We start from the raw sequence: 19,508 nt of genomic DNA, 5'->3' as shown, positions 1-19,508 counted from the left end.
CTACTTAAAGCACAGTATTTCACACCTTTGGCCTTTCAGCTAAGAAAATCTAAAGAAGAGACTAGGAACAGCTGAAGGAAATACAGAACAAAACAATACAAAAATCTTTGAGAGCCTCACAGTCTTTTCCAATTATATTCTATAAAGTAGAAAAATACTCAAGATTATCTCCTTTTTGTCCCTTGTCTTGTGTGCATGTTCTCTCACCTGAAAACTTTTGAGCCACTTAAGAGATGACTTCGTGCAAAGAAACAATCAGGTTCAGGACAGATTCCAATACAGTTCTGTGTTTACTGGTCAAAATAGAACAAAAAAACCCAATTTGCACACTGCCTCAATAATTCAGGATCTTTCTTCCATACAGTAACTTATTAATGAATTTGTCAACAAATATTTAAACAGCATACTTAATAGCATTAATTTACTATATAGATGTTAATTCTAGATCAGTTGTGTTATTCAGCTCAAACACCAGTGGCTGCTCTTTTGATAAAGAGCTGAAAATTTTGGTAAATCAGGTAAGGATCAAAGACAGAACTTCAGCTTTGAACAGAAACACAGGTAATTTGACAGGGTGTAGAAGATGCATCATTAAATATCTTTGCTTTATTCTGATTTAGACGTCAGAGTGAGAAGTCCTTGATACCTGTATTATAACCCATTCTGTATGAAATAGGCTCAGCATGAAACACTGAGCTACACAGAAGATACCTTTCAGATTTATACAATCAACAATTTTACTTTAGGTCAGAAAAGTAAAATGAGAAGTTATTCTTTTATTAGAGTATAATCAACACCTAGACAATGCGTTATTACTGAGGATCAAACATCTAAAAATAAAAAAAACAATCCATGAACTACTCAATCAAGTCAGTCATGCAGTTCCCCCTAATGCAGATGACTTCACTGTCTGTAAAAACAGACAAACCAGACACAGAATATAAGTGTGAATAAAGCTTCCAATTCAAATGAAAATTTAGAACCTATGTATATTCAAGTAATTTTCAGTTCTTTCCAGTAGAACCAAAGCCACCTTCGCCACGTTCTGTATCATCTAGAGCCTGAAAGACATCAATTGTAAGCTGGTTTAGTGTCTTAACTTGCTTTTTGTTTCTATACAACAGATACTGTCTATCATAGAGGAAGATACATTCACTTGTAACAATAGCTATAATTGAGAAACTAAACCAAAAAATGTAGACATTTTATACTACCTTAGGTACAAGTTTAAACAAATTCCACATTGTGAGACAACTGATTCTAGTATACACTGGAGTGTTTCTCAAGTATCTGTGCATTCTGAAAACTCCAAAAATACCGAATTATGTAAATGCATGCATCCAGATTTTTATTCCAGTAGCAATGCTACCATGCAGTTTTAACACTGAAAGTAATTTTAAAGCAAGTATTTATACCATAAAGTTTAGCTTATATACAACTATTTAATGCATTACTAATCAAAAATAGCAGAAATATTTTCTTTTGGCAACTTACTTGAACTTCTTCTAGCTCAGGATAGTAAATGCGCTCACAGATGAGCTGGGCAATCCTATCCCCTTTTTTAACTGCAAGGAAGTTAGAATATTATCAGTTCCTCAAAAAAGCAGTGAACGATCCATACAAAGTTGTTAAAGATGTAAAGATATAGTTGTTAAAGATGAAGAAAAGGCTGAGGTATTTAACACCTTCTTTACCTCAGTTTTCAGCGGAAAGACAGGTTACCCTGAAGACGGATGGCTTCTGGAGCTCATAGAAAGTGACATGAATCTAAACAGCCCCCCTGTAATCCTGAAGGACACAGTCTGTGACCTACTGCGATGCTTGGATCCCCACAAGTTTATGGGACCAGATGGGATCCACCCAAGGGTAATGAAGGAGCTGGCAGAAGAGCTCGCCAAGCCTCTCGCTATCATCTACCAACAGTCCTGGCTCACTGGGGACATCCCAGATGATTGGAAATTGGCGAATGTCACGCCAATCCACAAAAAGGGCCGGAAAGAGGACCCAGGAAACTACAGGCCCGTCAGCCTGACCTCAGTGCCTGGCAGGGTCATGGAACAGATCATCCTCAGTGCAATCACACAGCACCTGCAGGATGGGCAAGGGATCAGACCCAGCCAGCACGGTTTTAGGAAGGGCAGGTCATGCCTGACCAACCTGATCTCCTTTTATGATCAGGTGACCCGACTGGTGGATGAGGGGAGGGCTGTGGATGTGGTCTACCTAGACTTCAGCAAAGCCTTTGACACCGTCTCCCACAGCATCCTCCTGAAAAAACTGTCAGCCTGCAGCTTGGACAGGAGCACCCTGTGCTGGGTTAGGAACTGGCTGGAGGGCTGGGCCCAGAGAGTGGTGCTGAACGGGGCTGCATCCAGTTGGCGGCCGGTCACTAGTGGTGTCCCCCAGGGATCAGTGTTGGGCCCAGTTCTGTTCAACATCTTCATTGATGATTTAGATGAGGGGATTGAGTCCATCATCAGCAAATTCGCAGACGACACTAAGCTGGGGGGGAGTGTTGATCAACTAGAAGGCAGGAGGGCTCTGCAGAGGGACCTGGACAGACTGGAGAGTTGGGCTGATTCCAACGGGATGAGGTTTAACACGGCCAAGTGCTGGGTCCTGCACTTTGGCCACAACAACCCCATGGGGAGCTCCAGGCTGGGCACAGAGTGGTTGGAGAGCAGCCAGACAGAAAAGGACCTGGGAGTCTGGATCGACAAGAAGCTGAACATGAGCCAGCAGTGTGCCCAGGTGGCCAAGAAAGCCAATGGCATCCTGGCCTGTATCCGGAACAGCATTGCCAGCAGGTCCAAGGAAGTGATTCTGCCCCTGTACTCAGCCCTCGTGAGGCCACACCTTGAGTACTGTGTCCAGTTCTGGGCCCCCCAGTTCAGGAAGGATATAGAGGTCCTGGAGCAGGTCCAAAGGAGGGCAACCAGGCTGGTGAAGGGACTCGAGCATAGACCCTACGAGGAGAGGCTGAGAGAGCTGGGGCTGTTCAGCCTGGAGAAGAGGAGGCTCAGGGGAGACCTCATCGCTGTCTACAACTACCTGAAAGGAGGGTGTAGCCAGGTGGGGGTTGGGCTCTTTTACCAAACGACTTTCAACAAGACAAGAGGGCATGGACTTAAGTTGTGCCAGGGGAAGTTTAGGTTAGATATTAGAAAGAATTTCTTTACGGAAAGAGTGATCCGTCATTGGAATGGGCTGCCCAGTGAAGTGGTGGATTCTCCGTCCCTGGAGATATTTAAAAAGAGACTGGATGTGGCACTCAGTGCCATGGTCTAGCAACCGCAACGGTGGTTCAAGGTTTGGACTCGATGATCTCTGAGGTCCCTTCCAACCCAGCCAATTCTATGATTCTATGATTCTATGATTCTAAGTTTAGACAATCCCCATCCAAGAGTATCAGAGTGTGCTGAAGTGTAAACGTTCATTTGAAAATTACTTCAGCAGATGTTAATAGTCCCAGAAAAATACAAGCTAAGATAAACTTGTGCTGAGTCCTTTTCAGGTGAAGTTTCAGCAGCACCAGCTCAAGGCATCTCCCCTCACTCTTGCTGCCATTCTGTGGTATCCTAAATGTCATTATGGATAAAGAATGCAGAGATGAAGAGACAGCTGTATGCAGTGTGGCTCCTTTTGTGAACTTAACCCAGGAAGTGATTTCTCTGGGGTAAAAATATCTGAACTGCTAAAAGGAAACCAAAATTTCTAATTAGTACCCAATCTGGTTCACAGATCTTGCTTAAGAAGTTGAAGTTGCAGAAAAGACTGCAGAAACACTGGCAATATTTTAAGTGGGCCCTGGGGCTTAAAAGTGTTTGCAGAGAGTGTGATTAAGGGAAAACTATGTTTATTACTCATGTCTCCCAGGATCCTGGAAAAGTTTTTATCTCAAATACTGCTCAGCTAAACCCTCGTGTGTTTGTTTGTTCTCCCAAGAAACAATACAAAGTTGTACTTCAGTACAGCTCATGAATCTAAAACTTAGCTAAGTAGGGTTTTGGGGGTTTTTTTGTTCTGTAGTGGTGGTGTGGTTTGGGGGCTTTAGTTGTTTTTTTCTCATACTGCCTTATTTGCTAGGAGTGAAATCTTTTCATGTTTCTTTGACAGGACAGTGTTATGTTTCCATGTGTTTGCTAATTGTAAGAAAAAAATATTTTCATCTAATTCTAATTCTTCATAGAGAAAAAACAGTTTCTCATTTCCAGACAGATGGCTGAAAATAAGGCTCTGCCAAGCTCAGTACTTACCTTCAAAAGTCTCCTTGCCAAAGTTAAAGAGTACCACACCAACGTTTCCCCTGTAGTCCTCATCAATAACACCAGCTGTCATAAGAAAGAATTAGGAGGGATATCCAGTCAGTGTTATTTAAGTAGATTAGATAAGGTTTAAATTGGTAGATGATGGCAGTATCTCATATTAACATCCAACAACATCACTTATCAGGAAGTGTTTTACCACTGTACTGCTAATTTTACTTGCAATTCCCTGAGATCAAGGCAGATGTACAAAAATCAGGGTCCATTTGTTCTGCTAACTTCAGCTCTGAGTGTCAAGCAGAAATCTGTTCTTAATTCTAACTTTTTATTTGAGAGCTATGGATTTGCACAGATCCAAGTCCTCTATATCAGGAAGGGTAACAGAACTTCAAGCCACTTGGCTACATTCAGGTATAAACCATATAAAGCAAGTTTGCTTGCTCTTACATTTTATATAACCAGATCAACTACATAGTTACAGACACTATCTACCAATACACATTAAAAATCATCATATTCTGTTTCTTTGGGATTTTCTGCCTGATACAGGAAGCACATTTCCAGTAGAAAAACTGGAGTTTGAGCTTCCTTGTAGACCAAAACATGTATTTTGAAGTCTACTTGCAGAAATAATTCAAATACTAAAATTACATGTCATTCTAAGACATTTCCAGACTCCTACATACCAAGTACTACCTTTAGAGATTATAAACACCAAAGGAAATTGTACTGTGGCTATGACACAACATACACACTTAAGAATAGCAAACTGAGGGGTTTTTTTTCTGAGATTCTTCAGCTGTATGAAAATACTGCAGTACATAGTTACTGTAAAATCTCTGCACTAGTTCTAGTGTGAAAAAGTTACTAAAATAGCTCTCTCTTCATTGTATTGTTATATGTATACTAGAGAGTCATGAGAATCTCTGATTTCCATCTTAGTGGTCTTCTGTATGTTACTCAGTAACACTTTAAAACCTTAAAAGACACGCAAAAAAAGCAACTCTTATTTCACAGAATGGGTGTAGATGCTCCTCTAGCCTCAGAACTGCATCACAGGTGCAGCCAGACTTTGATATGCAATAAAGCAGGCAGATTAAAGTAATTCTGCTGCAACTCTAAATTATACTGGGAATTGCTTTGCTTTATGGCTGGCTTGACATGAGAAGGAGAAGGATGCTACAAGTCACCTTTCCTCACCTATAGAGCCATGCCTAAACCAAAATGGTAACTTCTACACCAGACACTGCCTACAGAAGTAGGATGTTTATTATTTTAAAAAATCAGTAATATTTTAATCATTCAACAGCTGTAAAATCATTAGGATACACTGCCTCTGAGGTATTACTCAGTTATCTTTTGCCAGACTACCAATGAAGCTACCATTATTTCTTTTGCAATCAAGATTTACAAAATCTTAGTAAAAAGAAGAGAACTCTTACCACCAACATCTATGAAGTGCTTTGCAGCTAAGCCAGAACGAGGTGCTAGAAAACAGGAATTTTTTGTAAGTATTTTATTTATTTAAACTCTTAAATATATATAAATTATATTTATCTTACATATTTTAAACACAGTATTTATAGGTTGGATAGTGTGTTTGCACAGTTGTGGCAACAACCATTTCCAGTCTTTCTAACATAAACATGATTTTACAGAACAACTGTGTTAATCTATATTTGAAACAAAATAACAGCTGCAAGAAAATTGCCATGTCTAAGCAATTATAAGCATATCTTTTTTGAGACCACCATTTTCAGCACAGTTTCTCCAAGGAAGGTGGCTGTAATCTTCATTTATTTTTGGCAGCTACCACTGGTTTGGAGTAATCTCAAAATACTATCAGGTCAATCAATTGAAGTTATGATGGAAAAAGATACCTGGCAAGCAGTATAGGCAGATAAATTAATTATGTGTTTGGATTTTTTTTTTTTACCTACCTTAGCCCAATTTGATGAACTGCTAAAAATATTACATTCTCAAGAATTTTCTTTAAGACAAATGCCAATGCATTCTCCTTTTATATGAAAGACCATGGCAAATTCTGATAACACTTTTCTGCTGGAGTGGTCATTGCTTTTTTTACTTTAAGGATATATAAATAATTCAGAAAAAGAATGTGCAACACATTGTATAGGTTCTCGTAAGTATTCTGCTACAAAAAGCAATCCAATTCTACCATGCTAGTACTCTAACTTCAGGGTTTCTTTTTAAACACCCAGGGGTATATTTTCTGTATGTTTGCTACCTATTGGTATTTGTGATTCCAGTTCTGAAACTGCAGAGAAATAATGGACTATTGCATAGTTTACAAAGTGTATGTAGATTATGTATGTAGAAAATTTTTGCCAATAAGATCTTTGTCATTTGACATATGCCAAACAGCAAACCTATGACCTATCTGACAAGGCTTACTAAATCACACAACCCCATGCCATTTTTTTTTTGTGTAGATTAATTTTGAAAACTTTAGACAGAATCTAAATATAAAGATGACACTGAACCTGTTGTGCAATGACTGCAGACTTCTAGCCTGCTTACTTACCTACTCGGCCATAGCATCCAGAAGGAAGTGCAATCTGAAGGTCTGTTTTCACTACAGCCTTTTCCATGGGTGGTATCACACAGTCATAGGCACTAGATTAAAGAAACACTACTTTATATATAGAGTATTTTGAAACTTGTCTTCTCTGTAACTCAATGTGCAAAATTTAAAGATTTGCAAAATCTAATGTAGATCCCAAAACCACAAGATACTCCCATTGTTATAGTGTTAGCTAATGATTTCAGTAGCATCATTTGAGCAGCATAGTTTTAAATGGTTTTTAACTGGTAATATAGAGAAAAAAATACAAGTTTAACCATTAGGTGAATTGGGCTATGCATTTTTTGTGCAAACACAGAAACTTTAAAGGATAATATACTTCTCATTAAGTTTTTTATAGCAGATGAACTAGCTGTAATAAAATATATTAAGTTAAAAATTATGAAACAACATTCGTTTTTTTATTTCATTTTGTTTTCTGAGCAGGTCAGCAATTCAAGATTCACATGATTCTGTTGGGACCTGCAAACTAGAGGTATTTTGAGAACTTTCTGAAGCTACCCAACTGGAAGCTTAATGAAAAGTAGTGGCAACGACACCACAGTGAGAATGCTTTACATTTTTAGGGCAAGCATATCTTGGTCTTTAAAAGGAATGATTTTTTAAGCACTAGAAAGCACTGAAGGATTTATTTATTTTTTTTAAATGAAACTGACTCTTTCCAGTTGTGCCAGTTGATCACTGGCACAAGAACAAAACCAGACCCAGTAAGACAAAAGGAATACAAAGGAAAAGTGTCAAGTGTGGTGAAGGAAAGCTTCAGGAAGTCAGATGGGTGAAAGATGAAAAGATAGGCTGTTTATTTTCAGTAATCCTAGAAAGGGGAAGATAGAGCAGGTTGCAGTGTTCAGATATAAACTAGTGATTGTATTTGATTAGAGAAGCACTGTGCAAGCAACCACAAGCCTAGGTGAAGATATTCCTCAAGATAGTTGAAAACCTTTGAACAATGGTTACTACAGTTCAAGCAAACCAAAAATCTAAGTCAGGGCAGCACCCCAGATGGTCTCCAGTGAGGAGGGTTAATTAATTGCCACAACTTGCTCTGGTGGGCAGCACCTACAGCCAAGAGGAAGCAGGGATGGGGACGGCCCAGGTGCACTGCTGCTTTTATCCTGCAAGAGCAGGCGCCCACAGCAGCTCAGGGGGATGCAGCCGGCAGCTGCTCTGCCGCCTGATGCAGTCGGTGCTGCAGGAGGATTGGACCCCAAAGCTCTGGAGACGAAGTGACAGGAACGGAGGCGCAAGGCAGCAAAGGAACGGGCCGGTTCGGGCCTTCCCTTCTGCCGGGCCGCCGAGCCTTGCCGGGGTACCGGGCTCAGCCAGAGGACCGGCCTCACCGAGCGGAACCCGCGCTCCTCCCTGAGGGAATGGGCCGGGCCGGGCCAGGGCGTATCACGGGCTCCTCCCCAAGTGCCCTCACCCTCACCTGTACAAATCGTAGCCCGCGGCCCGAGCGGAGCCCCGTGAAGGGGCGGTGGCGTTCTCGGACAGCTTAGCGAAGCGCAGCCGTGCGATAGGCTCCCCGGTCACCGAGCTCTTCTGCCTCTTGCTAGGGGACGCTTGCTGGAGAATCTCCGAGGCCGGCATGGCTGCGCGATGGCGGGGAGAGAGAGAGAGAAAGAGAGAGAGAGAGCTCTGTCACCACCACAGAAAAAAGCCCGCGAAAACCGACCCGGCCCACTGGAGGCGGGAACAGAGGGGGCAATCCCAGCCCCTCTGCGCCTGCACCCCCGCAGGCGGTAACGGCCTCGCCAGGCTCCTCCTCAGGGCCCAATCCCCCTCCTTCACGGAGGGTCTCCGTTGCGCTGCCCCCCTCCCCTCGGCCTGGGTCAGGACTCGGCGGTCGCGGCGGCCCGGAGCCTCCTGCTCGCGGCTGGGTCGCGGCCGAGGGGCAGAGCGCGCGGCTGAGCAGCGTATCCTCCCCCCAACCCCTTACTGCGCCCGGGGGGACTCAGGACCCGGAGCCGCCTGAAGCTCCCGCGCAGCATGGCGCCGTTTCCGTGTGGGGACGTGGCGTTCCCCGCCGCTGTCTGGCGGTAACAGCGCTTGTGGGGCCCAAGCGGAGGCCGCCGCCGCCGCCATCTCTTCTCCCCGACATGAGGCGCAGCGCAGCCCCTCCGACACCGGCAATGCGCCTCGGGCAGCTACTGATCCCGGCGGGGGCTGCGGGCCCGGGCCCCGCGAGTCGTGCAGTGTTGCCGGGGGATGAGGTTGCGGCTGCACGGCGGGCGGAGCCAGAGGCCACAGCCGGGGATGTCTCCTTGCAGGGCCCGGGCACACACACCCGGGAGGGCATTGGTACCTCTTGCAGACCTGTTGAGAAAACTGTTTCTAAAAATATCCCGGTTTGGGGTTTCTTACATTGCTGTTCAGCGCTTCTAGTCTTGCCCGTATGCACTGTTTGAACGAAACGGTGATATCTGCTCAGAATGTCTCACGATTTACCATTTCATGAGTTTTGGTGGTCTTTCCCAAAGTTAAGACTCTGCAAAGCTGTGATTCTACAAGCTACCCACAACTTGCAGTTTTTAAGAATGTGATTTGCAGCAAATTAATACCTAATTGTAAATAATTTATACAAGGAGAGGATTATAGAGCTTATAGCTGCATCCTGCGTAATAGCGTGGAAAAGGATTAAATTTTTTGAACAGCCTGTCTCAGGCAGGATCAGTTTTACACTTGGTTTAAGGTAGCCTTGCAGTCTTAGTAATAGGTAGAACTCATCAAGGGAGAAGTGTCACCTTTTCCCTCATCTTTACAAAGTAAAAACCTAATCCTGTACTCAAAGTCTGGCCAAATATGCCTTGCTCCTGGGAATGTCCTGGTTGCTCTCTAGTCACTTGTCAACATTCCTGCATTCTAAATTGCTGATTGCTGCTGCTCCCTGTCGGGCTTTTCCTCCTGACTTTGAAATACAATAGTGAGATTAACTAAAATTATCTGCCTTTTACCTAAATTGAGATAGGAGTGGAGGCTGCAAAAGTACACAGAAAGAAAAGTACAGCTTATTTCAGGGTTAATGATCCATACAATTCTCTCCACTGAAGTTCTGATCTTAGAATGAGCATTTTTATTAGACAAGAACTGTATTTTTAGGAGAGGTTCCTCACCCCAGCCTCACTTAGAGCAGCTGTCTCTCTCATAGTGATTAAGGTTTGTAATTTAAAAGGCTGCTGTGATGCTGTTTATTTATAATTAACTTCTATTTTTGTTTGTGTGTTGTGCTCTGCAGTGGGAGGGGGGCTATGGAATTTTGCCATTCCTTTCTTCTCTCTTCCAGAACAACCTTAATGCTTTATTTTGTTTGAAACTAAATTTCCTCTGATGAAATTCCAGCGATGGTGTGACTGTTGGATATAGCTCCTGTTATTTGTGGCAAATGTGAGCTGAAATTTGCTGCATTTGTGCTGGCACAGCAAGGTATTCCATATTTTGTAGCAGAATAAAGGCCAGTGCAAGTAGTTCTCTCAGCAGTGCTGGCCAGGAAGGCTGAGTGGGCTTTACACACCTGACAAGGGGCTGTGCCAACCAGGTACCAGAATTAATTGATGTTTAAACAGTGGTCTGATGGATGCTGAACTGCACTGTTAATAACCCTTGATTTTCCTCACCTGTAACTTGAGGGCTGAGTCACTTGTTTGGCAAACAGCTGCAGCACTTCAAGAGTTTATTGCCTCTCTGACAAAAGTTACAATCCAATAGCAAGGGGGAGAGAGTGGGATATTGGGGGTGATCCTCAGCCACTTCAGTGAAGCCTGATGGTAGTCAAAGGACCTGAGGTAGCAGTTTGAGGTAGATCACTGAAGTTCAAGCTGAAGAGGCTGAAGGTTATTCAGACTCCCTTCTACCAGCTTTGCTGATAAATTCAGGAACTCTACCAGAGTGGAGGTGGCAAACAGGTATTCGGAGTTAAATGAGTCAGTAACAGCTAGAATTCTGTAGCTTTTTTGCCCCTTATCTACATCTTCAGTGCTAATGCATGTTCCTTGTTGCTGCTGTCTGTTACTTGTAGACTACTAATCAGTTGCTGAAGCTCCTTCTGCTTTAAGATAGATCTTGAAATACTACGTGGGACTGTAGAAAATGAGAGAAAGATGAGGAATGTCTAAGAATTCATAATTTTTGAGAATAAAGGTCAGTCATTCTTTTGCAATCATTCTGTCATATTTTCCCTACATAAGAAAGGCTTTTGATAGTACTTTGCAAAGTTGTAATGAAAATTGCTGAGGTTTAAGATGGGAGAAATTTTCTATACAAGTGGCTGCAGCCTTGTACTTTGTGATTGTGATGATTAAGTAGAGAACCTGTGAAAATAGCAGCATCCTCTTTACACAATGTAGCTTTATCCTCAGAATGTGATGCTCTTTTTTTTTGTTAGATAGCTTTTGTACTTGTACTGGTAGTTGCTAACTTAAAAAATAAAATTAACAAACGAAACAAAGCCAAAACTCATCTCTCTTAGGGATGGAAAGGTGAAGAGACATGTTGGAAGACTGCTGTTCTGGAGCTCTAGGTAGGGATGCCCATTACCCCTATGGAACACTGTGCCCTAGGGCTATACAGTCAAGATGGACAACTTGACAGTGCTTGTGAAAAGATTTAAAGAAAGGGGATTCTCTGAATTATCATGAAATACCTTTTTGATAACCCACTTGAGCTCCACTAACATTAGGAGAGAAAGCTAAGATTCATTGATTAGAGCAGCAGTAGTGGATCATTTTAACAGGCCCTTAGGCACATGATTAGCTGTGCAGGATGCTTAGACTTTTTGAAGAAGACTCAAAATATTCTTTGTTCTTCCTTCAAAGCAACAATATTTCACACTTTAATGTCCCTGGTCACCTTATCTATGCTTGCTTTTGTCATGGCTGATCAAATCAACCTGAATTATATAAACCTGCAGAGTTGTTAGTGTGATAAAACACTCAAAATGTGCTAGACAGCTATAGAGTCATGTTTTTTTAGAGATGTAAAACTTGCAATTAGAATTCAGTTATTCACATAATGGTTAACATTCAGCAGTTGTTATATATGTAATTTATATAGAAGAGGAAATGTCTGTTACAGTGTGCAAAAGAAGGTAGGTGGACTAATACAATTTGGAAGCAGAGCTGCAATTTAAGGATCCATAGTTAGTATTCTCTCTACATTGCTCATGTACACACTTCAGAAATCATGAAAAATTACTTGTGAATTTGTGGAAATAGCACTTTACTTTAAGTCTGGTTGCATCTACAGATGATGCTTTAGGTTATAGATCCAATATTGTTGTGTAGATAGGTCTTCTAATTAATCAAATTGGTGTAAGCAAGGAGTTTTACAGTGATGTGTGTGTTGCTACTTAGTTTTTGATGGCTGTTTATTAGAACTTACCTCTTGGGAGTTATTGCTGCAATGCCTGCAGGGATGTGTTTGTGAGAGAGAAGTGCCAGAAGGTGTTGCTGCTGGTTCAGGTTGTGCTCCTGGTTTTGGATCTGCTTAGGTCCCTCAGATTAGTTTGGGTCAATGTTCTCTGTAGTTTGAGAATTACTATACTTGTGAATATTTAGGAAATGATCCCCACTTATGTACATAATAGAAGGGTTTAACGCAGGTGTGTAATTCCCCCAGTTCCTTCTGTAGATTGTGATAAGAAAGACACAGAAAGCCCAAGTGCAGCCTCTCTAAAAGCTCTTTTGCTTTCTTTTGACTGCCTGGGCACCACATGCAGGTTATATCTGTTTGGTGTGGTGGAAAGGGGGGTGGCCATTGTAGCTCTACAAAGCTGGAGGGACCTGACAGCATCTACCAAGCTTCCTTATCACTGCTAACACCACTGCAAAGGATGAGAATTATCTGTGCAGGAAACCTAGTATAGCAGGAAACTCATATATGTGTGCTTTGCAGTTAAGCTGCAAGGTGATTCTTCAGCCTGGTTGTAAATGTGTAAGGAGGGAAGGAGGAACATTATGAGAAAATATCACTATTTAATATCTTGCCTTTAATATGGATAGAGAAAATAAAACATAGATTATTGGGCTACATTGACATGTTCTGCTGAGTTGCTGATATTGAAGTTGGAAAAATATTTTTTGAGATGGAATGCTAGATCTCTGCAAGTTAAATTCTAATAATTCAAGCAAAGCTGGAAGCTGAAGCCTGCTTTAAAATAAAAGTTGAGTGAAATTTTGGTCTTTCCAGGGGTTGGATTTCAGTTGATTTCTGCAAAGGAGTTGCAAAACTGCAATAATTAAATTAGCTTAATGGGCTTTAATCTAATTAATGCTTGCACATAAGATATAGCTTTCCCCATTAAAAAGAAAATCTGCTTTTATTGACAGCTGCAATGATAAAGTACTAATAATATTGCTGAATAGAAAAACTACACAACTTAATGGATTTCCTTTATTTTAAATTAGAATACAATGAATATTATTTAGTCTAAAAATAAGAGAAATGTTTTATATAAATCAAAACTAAGGCATTCAGTCAATTAATGGAGTTTTTGTAGTTTTCTAATCTCATAAATCACCGTACATATTATCTATACATATGTCAAATTGTATTAACCCTAAGATTCATAGCAAAATTAGTCAGAATATTTAATATTTAATTATTTTCTTTGTCAAATTCACTTAACAGATTTAATTATTGCAGTCATACATTCTACATTTCAGAGCTTGAAAATTCATTATCAAGTCTGGTCACGTAGAGTTGATATCATTATATAAGTAGCTTTTTTGTTTGTCAGTTAATTAGAAGCATTTGAATTAATATAAATTAGTAGAGCTATTTAGATGAAAGCAGCTGCTGTAGGCATAGGATTTAATTGGGCAATATTATAATTACACAGCATCACAGGTATTCTGCTTGCCTTGTATCTGTTTATCACTGACTGAATGGATACCATACAGGATTTTTCTCTCTCTCAGACTGGTACATTTGGTTGTAACCCTCCAGTGTGTCTACTGGCAACTATGACAGTGCCATGTGAAATAAGTACTTATAGATTTAATGCTTTTTGCAATGTAGCAGTTAATTTTGGCTTTCTAGGATAAATATCAAAAACATTTTCAATATCTTATAAAATCAGGGGAATTTCTTCTTTCTGTGTTCAAAGTGTTTGCTGCCTCACGTGATACAGGGAGATTCTCCTTCTTTTGTGTTTACTAACACCAGTAGGGACCATCTACTTTTTTTGTGTGTGTGTAATTCTTCACTACATTGCTTTGCAATTTTAAAATTTTTTTCTCTCAACTAGTTAAGTTTTAGATTTGTGTTGCTTAAATGTGCCATTAAAAATGTAGAAATCAAATAAGGGACATTCTAGGCACTGATCTTTTTTAAGAATAGAAAGTCAGTACATTTTTGTGGTTGCCCCTGACCATTAAGGTTGGAGGAAGGTTCTTGGAGAGGATTTCTAGCCAAGCCATATACAGGTAATCAGACACTACTCCTTTCCTTGCCACTGGGAGGCTCCTGTTTAGACAGAAAAACAAAGCATAATGAAGCCAGGAGTAATCCTGATAACATGCATCTTGCTTAATATTAAATAGAAAACATCAACTGTTCACATACAACTCTGAATGGTCTAAATTAGACTACATGATTGTTTAAATCTTACAAAACACTGAACAACCATTAGGCCTTTCTCTTGCAAACTCTTGCTTACCTGGCTATTGTCATTTATGTGGCTAGTTGGACTGGACATGGACTGCTTGTGGTTTTAACCTCAAACTGGTAAAGAAGATTTTTTGGGGTCATAAAGACCCCAGAAAATATGATTTTTTAAAAATGATAAAAGATACAGTGCATGCACATTTTTGTAGTCCATCAACTTATTTTCTGATCTGGAGTTACTGTGAGATAGGAGTATGAGGCAGTTTATGGTAAGCATTACCTTGGTCACCCCTGTTTTGAGAGACTGAATTAATAGAGGTAAAGGAGTTTATCTGCACATCACAAATACTAACTAATTTATTGAAGCTGTATATAAAAATGTGCTTCTAACTAAAACTTGATTCTGAAAATTTCTGTGTTTTTTCTTAATTTTTTTTTGGTGGCCTCTCTTTCTTTATGCAGTTGCATCATCTCTGTTCTGTTTTACATGGTTCCAAGATGGCCAACAACACCATTTATTCCGTGCAAACCAAACAGAAGCCTTTCTTTAACTTTCTGTTAATTAACTGGGGGAAAAGAAAGGAAAATGGATGTTTTCTGCTGATGAGTAACATCTTAACGTGTAGATTTGGGTGTAAATACTACATTACTGACACTTTTTCATGAGTAGAACTTTCTTTTAAGCTATGAAGAAGTACAGGGGAAAATTCATATTCAGTGGAGTCCCAGAGAACCATCAGTCCATATGCAAATCCTTCAAAAGGTACTTAAAAGATTTTTTTTGCCTGCAATGGATTAACACAAGCATTCCTGTTGCTTTAATCCAGAATCCCTTTACACATGAGATTATTCTCTAAGTTAGAACCAAAATCTTGCAACTCACAGGACAATGAGGTTTGCTGCCCTCGAGTGCTCTTGCAAGAGTTCGTTCAGACGCACTTGGCGGTAACTCTGATTAAAACAAAACAGGGGAAAAGAAAAAGATTAGTTAGGTCAGTGATCCTCATTTCTGCTGCCTTATGGACTTTCTCTGCTACCCACTACCATCAAGATTTTCTGCTGTTGCTTTGGCAGCATTGAAAGCCAGGTCTGCTCTGTGGTCCAGAGTGTTAGAGATGCCAAATATGAAGCTAAGCTGTGCTTCTTAATTAGTGTAGTTATGTGGTGGCCAGAGCTGTTCACCATTGTGTAATGTTTCCTGGGGACTGTATTTTTATTCATACTAGAGCTGGCTCAGAGATAGTTCTTAGGTTTTTCCTTGGCTATGAAATATAGGAATTATGCAGAGACTCTTCTGTGCTGTTGTTTAATGGTGGTTAATATGTTAATTCATCTGTTTTGTAAGTGTCCAGCTGCCATGCAAGTAGGTAAATGGGCACCATGCCAGAAATTCATCTCTTAAGCAGAAGACCAGGAGTCTGTAGTGAGCCCTAGCTACTTAATGTATTGTGTATTTACATGACTTTTTACAAATTGCATGGATGACTATTACTTTGGGATTCAGCCAACATAACATTATGGCTAGGCCCTCAAACTTTCTATAACTTAAGTCACAGGGAACAGCAGACAGGTTTGTGTATAGGAAGGTAGCAGCATGAGAAATAGACTGTTCTTAACTGATTTGTCTAAATTATTTTCTCTTTCACTGGAGAAGGTAAAAATCTGTTTTGTTTTTTTTTTCTCTATTTAGACCTTAAATTTTCCTTCTCTACAGAAATTTTGCTGGTTTTTTTACACATTACATAGGTAAGAATCCTCATGCTTTTGCCAGTTGTAATCTCATGAGAGTCATCCTACAACATCCCCCTTTATCTCTACTGCCAGGATTTTCTCCCTTGGATTTTAAATGTCTTCTTATGTCCTCTGAAAAATTTCCACAGCTGTCTTCCTTCTGAAGATAAGAGGCATGTCTTTCCAGGTGTGTAAGCTAAACTTTTTCTTGGTGTTCTCATTTTACAGAGTGATTTGGCATTTTCATATTGACAATTGCTTTCAAACTTTGGGATTTTTTTCCTGTTCCTTAGTGACCTAGATAAGACCAAGCTTAATCATGTTTACTTTTCCTGTTGTATCCTCACTGTTTCTGCACATAAGTGTATATCTGGGATTGTATTATTTGTTTTTTTTTTTTTTACTGAGTTGCTTAATGGCTCCAACTGCCAAGTTTTGGTGACTCATGCTGACAGTACTTCAGAAGTTATGTGCCCACAGTCGACTGCTGTAACTGTATGCTGGTTATCAAATGAAAAGAGTAATACAGTGAGCAGTCTGCTTCCCATCTGCTGCAGTTGGTAGCATACAGTGTTATCTTAAATCACCATTGATTTCAGCTTATGCTAATATGTCAGGCTGTGACCTCTAGCAGCTCTGAGCTCAAACTTCAAATCCTTGTTGTGCTGAGGAAGTTACCAGGACCATAAAGTGGAGATAACTAAACTCTCAGTACACTCAGGTTAATCCAACAGGAGCTATAAATAAAAGTGCTAGATAAATTTTCTGTGATTTACAGAAATGTTGTTTCTTATGGGTGGAGGAGTTTGCAGTATTTTGTGGCACTGGCCTGGTGAAGTCTGGCAGCTCACTGGTAAAAAGTTGTGTTCCAACAAAACTAAAGAGCAGCCTGGGCTCTAATTCACCCAATGGATCAGCCAACAGCAGGAGCCTTAGAGTTCCTCTGAGCTGTGGGAGAGCTCCTGCATTGTAGGTAGGTCTAGTCTTCACTCTTCCAATGAACCAAGAATCTATGTTAAATCTTGCTTTTGCAAAAATCAGTTATAGGGTCTGGATTCAGTTCTAAAATTACCAAAGTGGTGAATGTTTGGAGCTCTAGTCTTAAAAGAGATTCAAGCTTTAAGACATTGGAGCCATTAACAAAACTCTCTTACTAGCTGATGCTCAGCACAGTACTGTGTGGTTTCTGGTTCAGGGGTGGTTTTCATCTGGCTGGCTCTGATGTGCCAGAGCCCTGATGTGGGCTCTGATGTTTCCCATCAGCCTGGGAAAATACTGTGTAAATGTGCCAAGGTCTTACAGTGTGCTGAATAATGCAATCATAACACACATCTGCAGCATCTGCAATATAAATCCAATTTGTAAATACCAAATACAAGTTCACACATGCCATGTTTCTAATTCTGTATCTGATATTCCACATTTTCCTCCTGATTAGTAGTTAGCTTTAAACATCTGGAGTGTAAGAAAATGTACAGATGTAAAAGGGTAGGGAAGGCTTTACCTTCTCCTTGAATGCTTCCAGCTCTGCATCTGTAATTTTCCATGGAGTCTCTCTCTTTAATTTCTCAGCAGTTGTTATATCTTTGCAGCTCTCATGGAGGCGATATGGTTCAATCATCTCTTCAAAGAATTTCCAGCTGAAACAGGAATTACAGGGAGGTCTTGCTGCAGAGTATGGACTCACTAACTTAATTCAGACCCTGCATGGCAGGCCCTGCTAACTATAATTGTAGCTGAAAAACATCCAAAATCTTTAACCATTCTTTTCTGTGTTGTGCCTCAGGTTGTGTCTGTGCCATTTCAGTATGTTGGGGTTGAGGATAATTAAACACTGCATTTGTTGCAGAGAATTGTCTGCATTTTCCTGGTTGTAGCAAAAATACTGACATGAATTCTACAGGAACATCCAACTGCAGTGTATTGATTAAAGCTAACAGTGAATATGGCTCTTATGAATACTGAACTTTTATTATTGTTTTAGTGCTAGCTGGAACCATCACCTGACTGGTATAGTTTTACTGTTAAGTTTTGATAAAATGGAGACACAGGTGATACAAATCTGTGGTGAGGGGCTGAAGGAAATGCTGTAGGGTATTTTGCTACATGGGGGCTCAGATCTGTGTTCATTTCTGAACTTTTCCACAGTTTTTCTCTCTAAATTTCAATTTGTTTCAAGAAGTTTTTCACTGTTTCCATAATCTAGAGAAGTTTACCATTCTTCTGTATTTTTATGCTTGCCCCTTTGTTGAAAGTTTCTGTCATCCCTCAGGATTTTGTTTTGTATTAATAAAAGTGTGTTTCTATGCACACCTTGTGCTGTCAGGCCTCACTGGGCACAGGTTAGACATTGCCATTTGGCCAGGAAATCCGGAGATGGGTTAAAGGCTGTGACATATAGAATTTAATGTTGCTGTTGCTAAGTTGCCAGTTTGTCAACATCCTTAGTGTCTGTTTCAATGTGTAAAATAGTGATAATCCTCTTACTAATAGTAAAAAAATGGGCTGCAAACTAGGAGAGAGAGTCCGTGGTCTAGGAAGTATCTGGCACCCAGTTCAGACAGTGCTGATGCAGCACATGTGTTTGGGTTTTATGTTAATGTCAGATATTAATTCTTCTTGGTAGCTTTTATTTATGTAAAATCACTGCATAGTACTGAAAAAAAAAAAAGACAAGCATTCTACACAGCTCTTTATATAATTAAAAATATTAACCAAGTGATTGAGGTGGAGGGCACTAAAATATCTTAGTATACTTAAAGTATCTGACTTCAAGTATCTAATAATAAAATATTTATATTCCTTAATTCCATTTCCAAAGTCAAAGTCTCCAATGTACTGTAGAAACACTGGTGAATCTTACATTGTTTTTGCAAAGCTGTGTGTTAAGAATTGGGACACAGCAGGTTTAAAAGACTAACTTGGGACTGGAGCTGAACTTGGAGGAAAGGCTTTAGGTGAAGAGAAGCCCTTTGACTATGAAATAGCTATGCACCTGTCAAGGATGGGATGGAAGACAGCATAGCAAGGTGAGAACATGTTCAGAGGATCTTTAAGACCAGGAGTAATATTGTGAATTGAGTTAGGGTTCAGTTATTCCCTGAGCAATCATCCATACACTCTTTTGCATAAATAAGAACAATGTGATTTCTATAGAGAAATGCTCTAGAAAGCAAGGACTTGAAGATGATTTTTTAAGCTAGTCTAACTGGGGCTGGAGCTTCCTGAGCACTGGTTTTTTTCAACTTCCTAATCTCTGCCTAAGAGAAAAATTCTATAGATCAGTTAAGTTTTAGAAACACTGA

General features: G+C 40.3%; 2 protein-coding genes across 4 annotated transcripts in view; both read right to left on the bottom strand.

The window, feature by feature from the left end:
* Positions 1 to 274: 274 nt before the first annotated feature.
* DUT (deoxyuridine triphosphatase) lies at positions 275 to 9,071 on the bottom strand. 2 transcript variants are annotated; one of them, XM_030456885.1, is made up of 7 exons: positions 8,832 to 9,071; positions 8,300 to 8,462; positions 6,811 to 6,902; positions 5,708 to 5,752; positions 4,257 to 4,331; positions 1,495 to 1,565; positions 275 to 1,061 (listed from the first exon to the last, which is right to left on the bottom strand). In XM_030456885.1, exons 1-7 carry the CDS (start codon positions 8,953 to 8,955, stop codon positions 1,005 to 1,007), a joined length of 627 nt encoding a protein of 208 aa, XP_030312745.1. In that variant the 5' UTR covers positions 8,956 to 9,071; the 3' UTR covers positions 275 to 1,004. The 2 variants fall into 2 exon arrangements, with proteins under 2 accessions (XP_030312745.1, XP_030312746.1); XM_030456886.1 differs by having other exon boundaries at positions 580 to 1,061; positions 8,810 to 8,955.
* A 5,124-nt stretch (positions 9,072 to 14,195) lies between these two features.
* The window catches only part of SLC12A1 (solute carrier family 12 member 1), a 46,279-nt gene continuing 40,966 nt past the window's right edge, over positions 14,196 to 19,508 (bottom strand). For both annotated transcript variants that reach the window (XM_008492018.2, XM_008492019.2), the window contains exons 24-26: positions 17,708 to 17,843; positions 15,356 to 15,423; positions 14,196 to 14,331 (exon numbers count right to left, since the gene is read on the bottom strand). In XM_008492018.2, coding sequence (XP_008490240.2) covers positions 14,196 to 14,331; positions 15,356 to 15,423; positions 17,708 to 17,843 — 340 coding nt within the window. The remainder of the gene's footprint in view (positions 14,332 to 15,355; positions 15,424 to 17,707; positions 17,844 to 19,508) is intronic.

Source organism: Calypte anna, chromosome 10 (genome assembly GCF_003957555.1).
Source record: "Calypte anna isolate BGI_N300 chromosome 10, bCalAnn1_v1.p, whole genome shotgun sequence".
NCBI lineage: Eukaryota > Metazoa > Chordata > Aves > Apodiformes > Trochilidae > Calypte > Calypte anna.
Note: the sequence above shows the minus strand (reverse complement) of the source record. Positions and strands in the feature narration are given on the sequence as shown.

What these genes read in the sequence shown, in the direction of transcription:
- DUT (XM_030456885.1), bottom strand. Translation starts at nt 8,955, where the DNA reads ATGGCGGCGGCGGCGGCCTCCGCTTGGGCCCCACAAGCGCTGTTACCG. An exon ending in GCACTTCATAGATGTTGGTG is followed by an intron (nt 4,332 to 5,707) that starts GTAAGAGTTCTC and finishes TTCTTATGACAG; the next exon opens with CTGGTGTTATTGATGAGGAC. An exon ending in TGGCAAGGAGACTTTTGAAG is followed by an intron (nt 1,566 to 4,256) that starts GTAAGTACTGAG and finishes ACTTCCTTGCAG; the next exon opens with TTAAAAAAGGGGATAGGATT.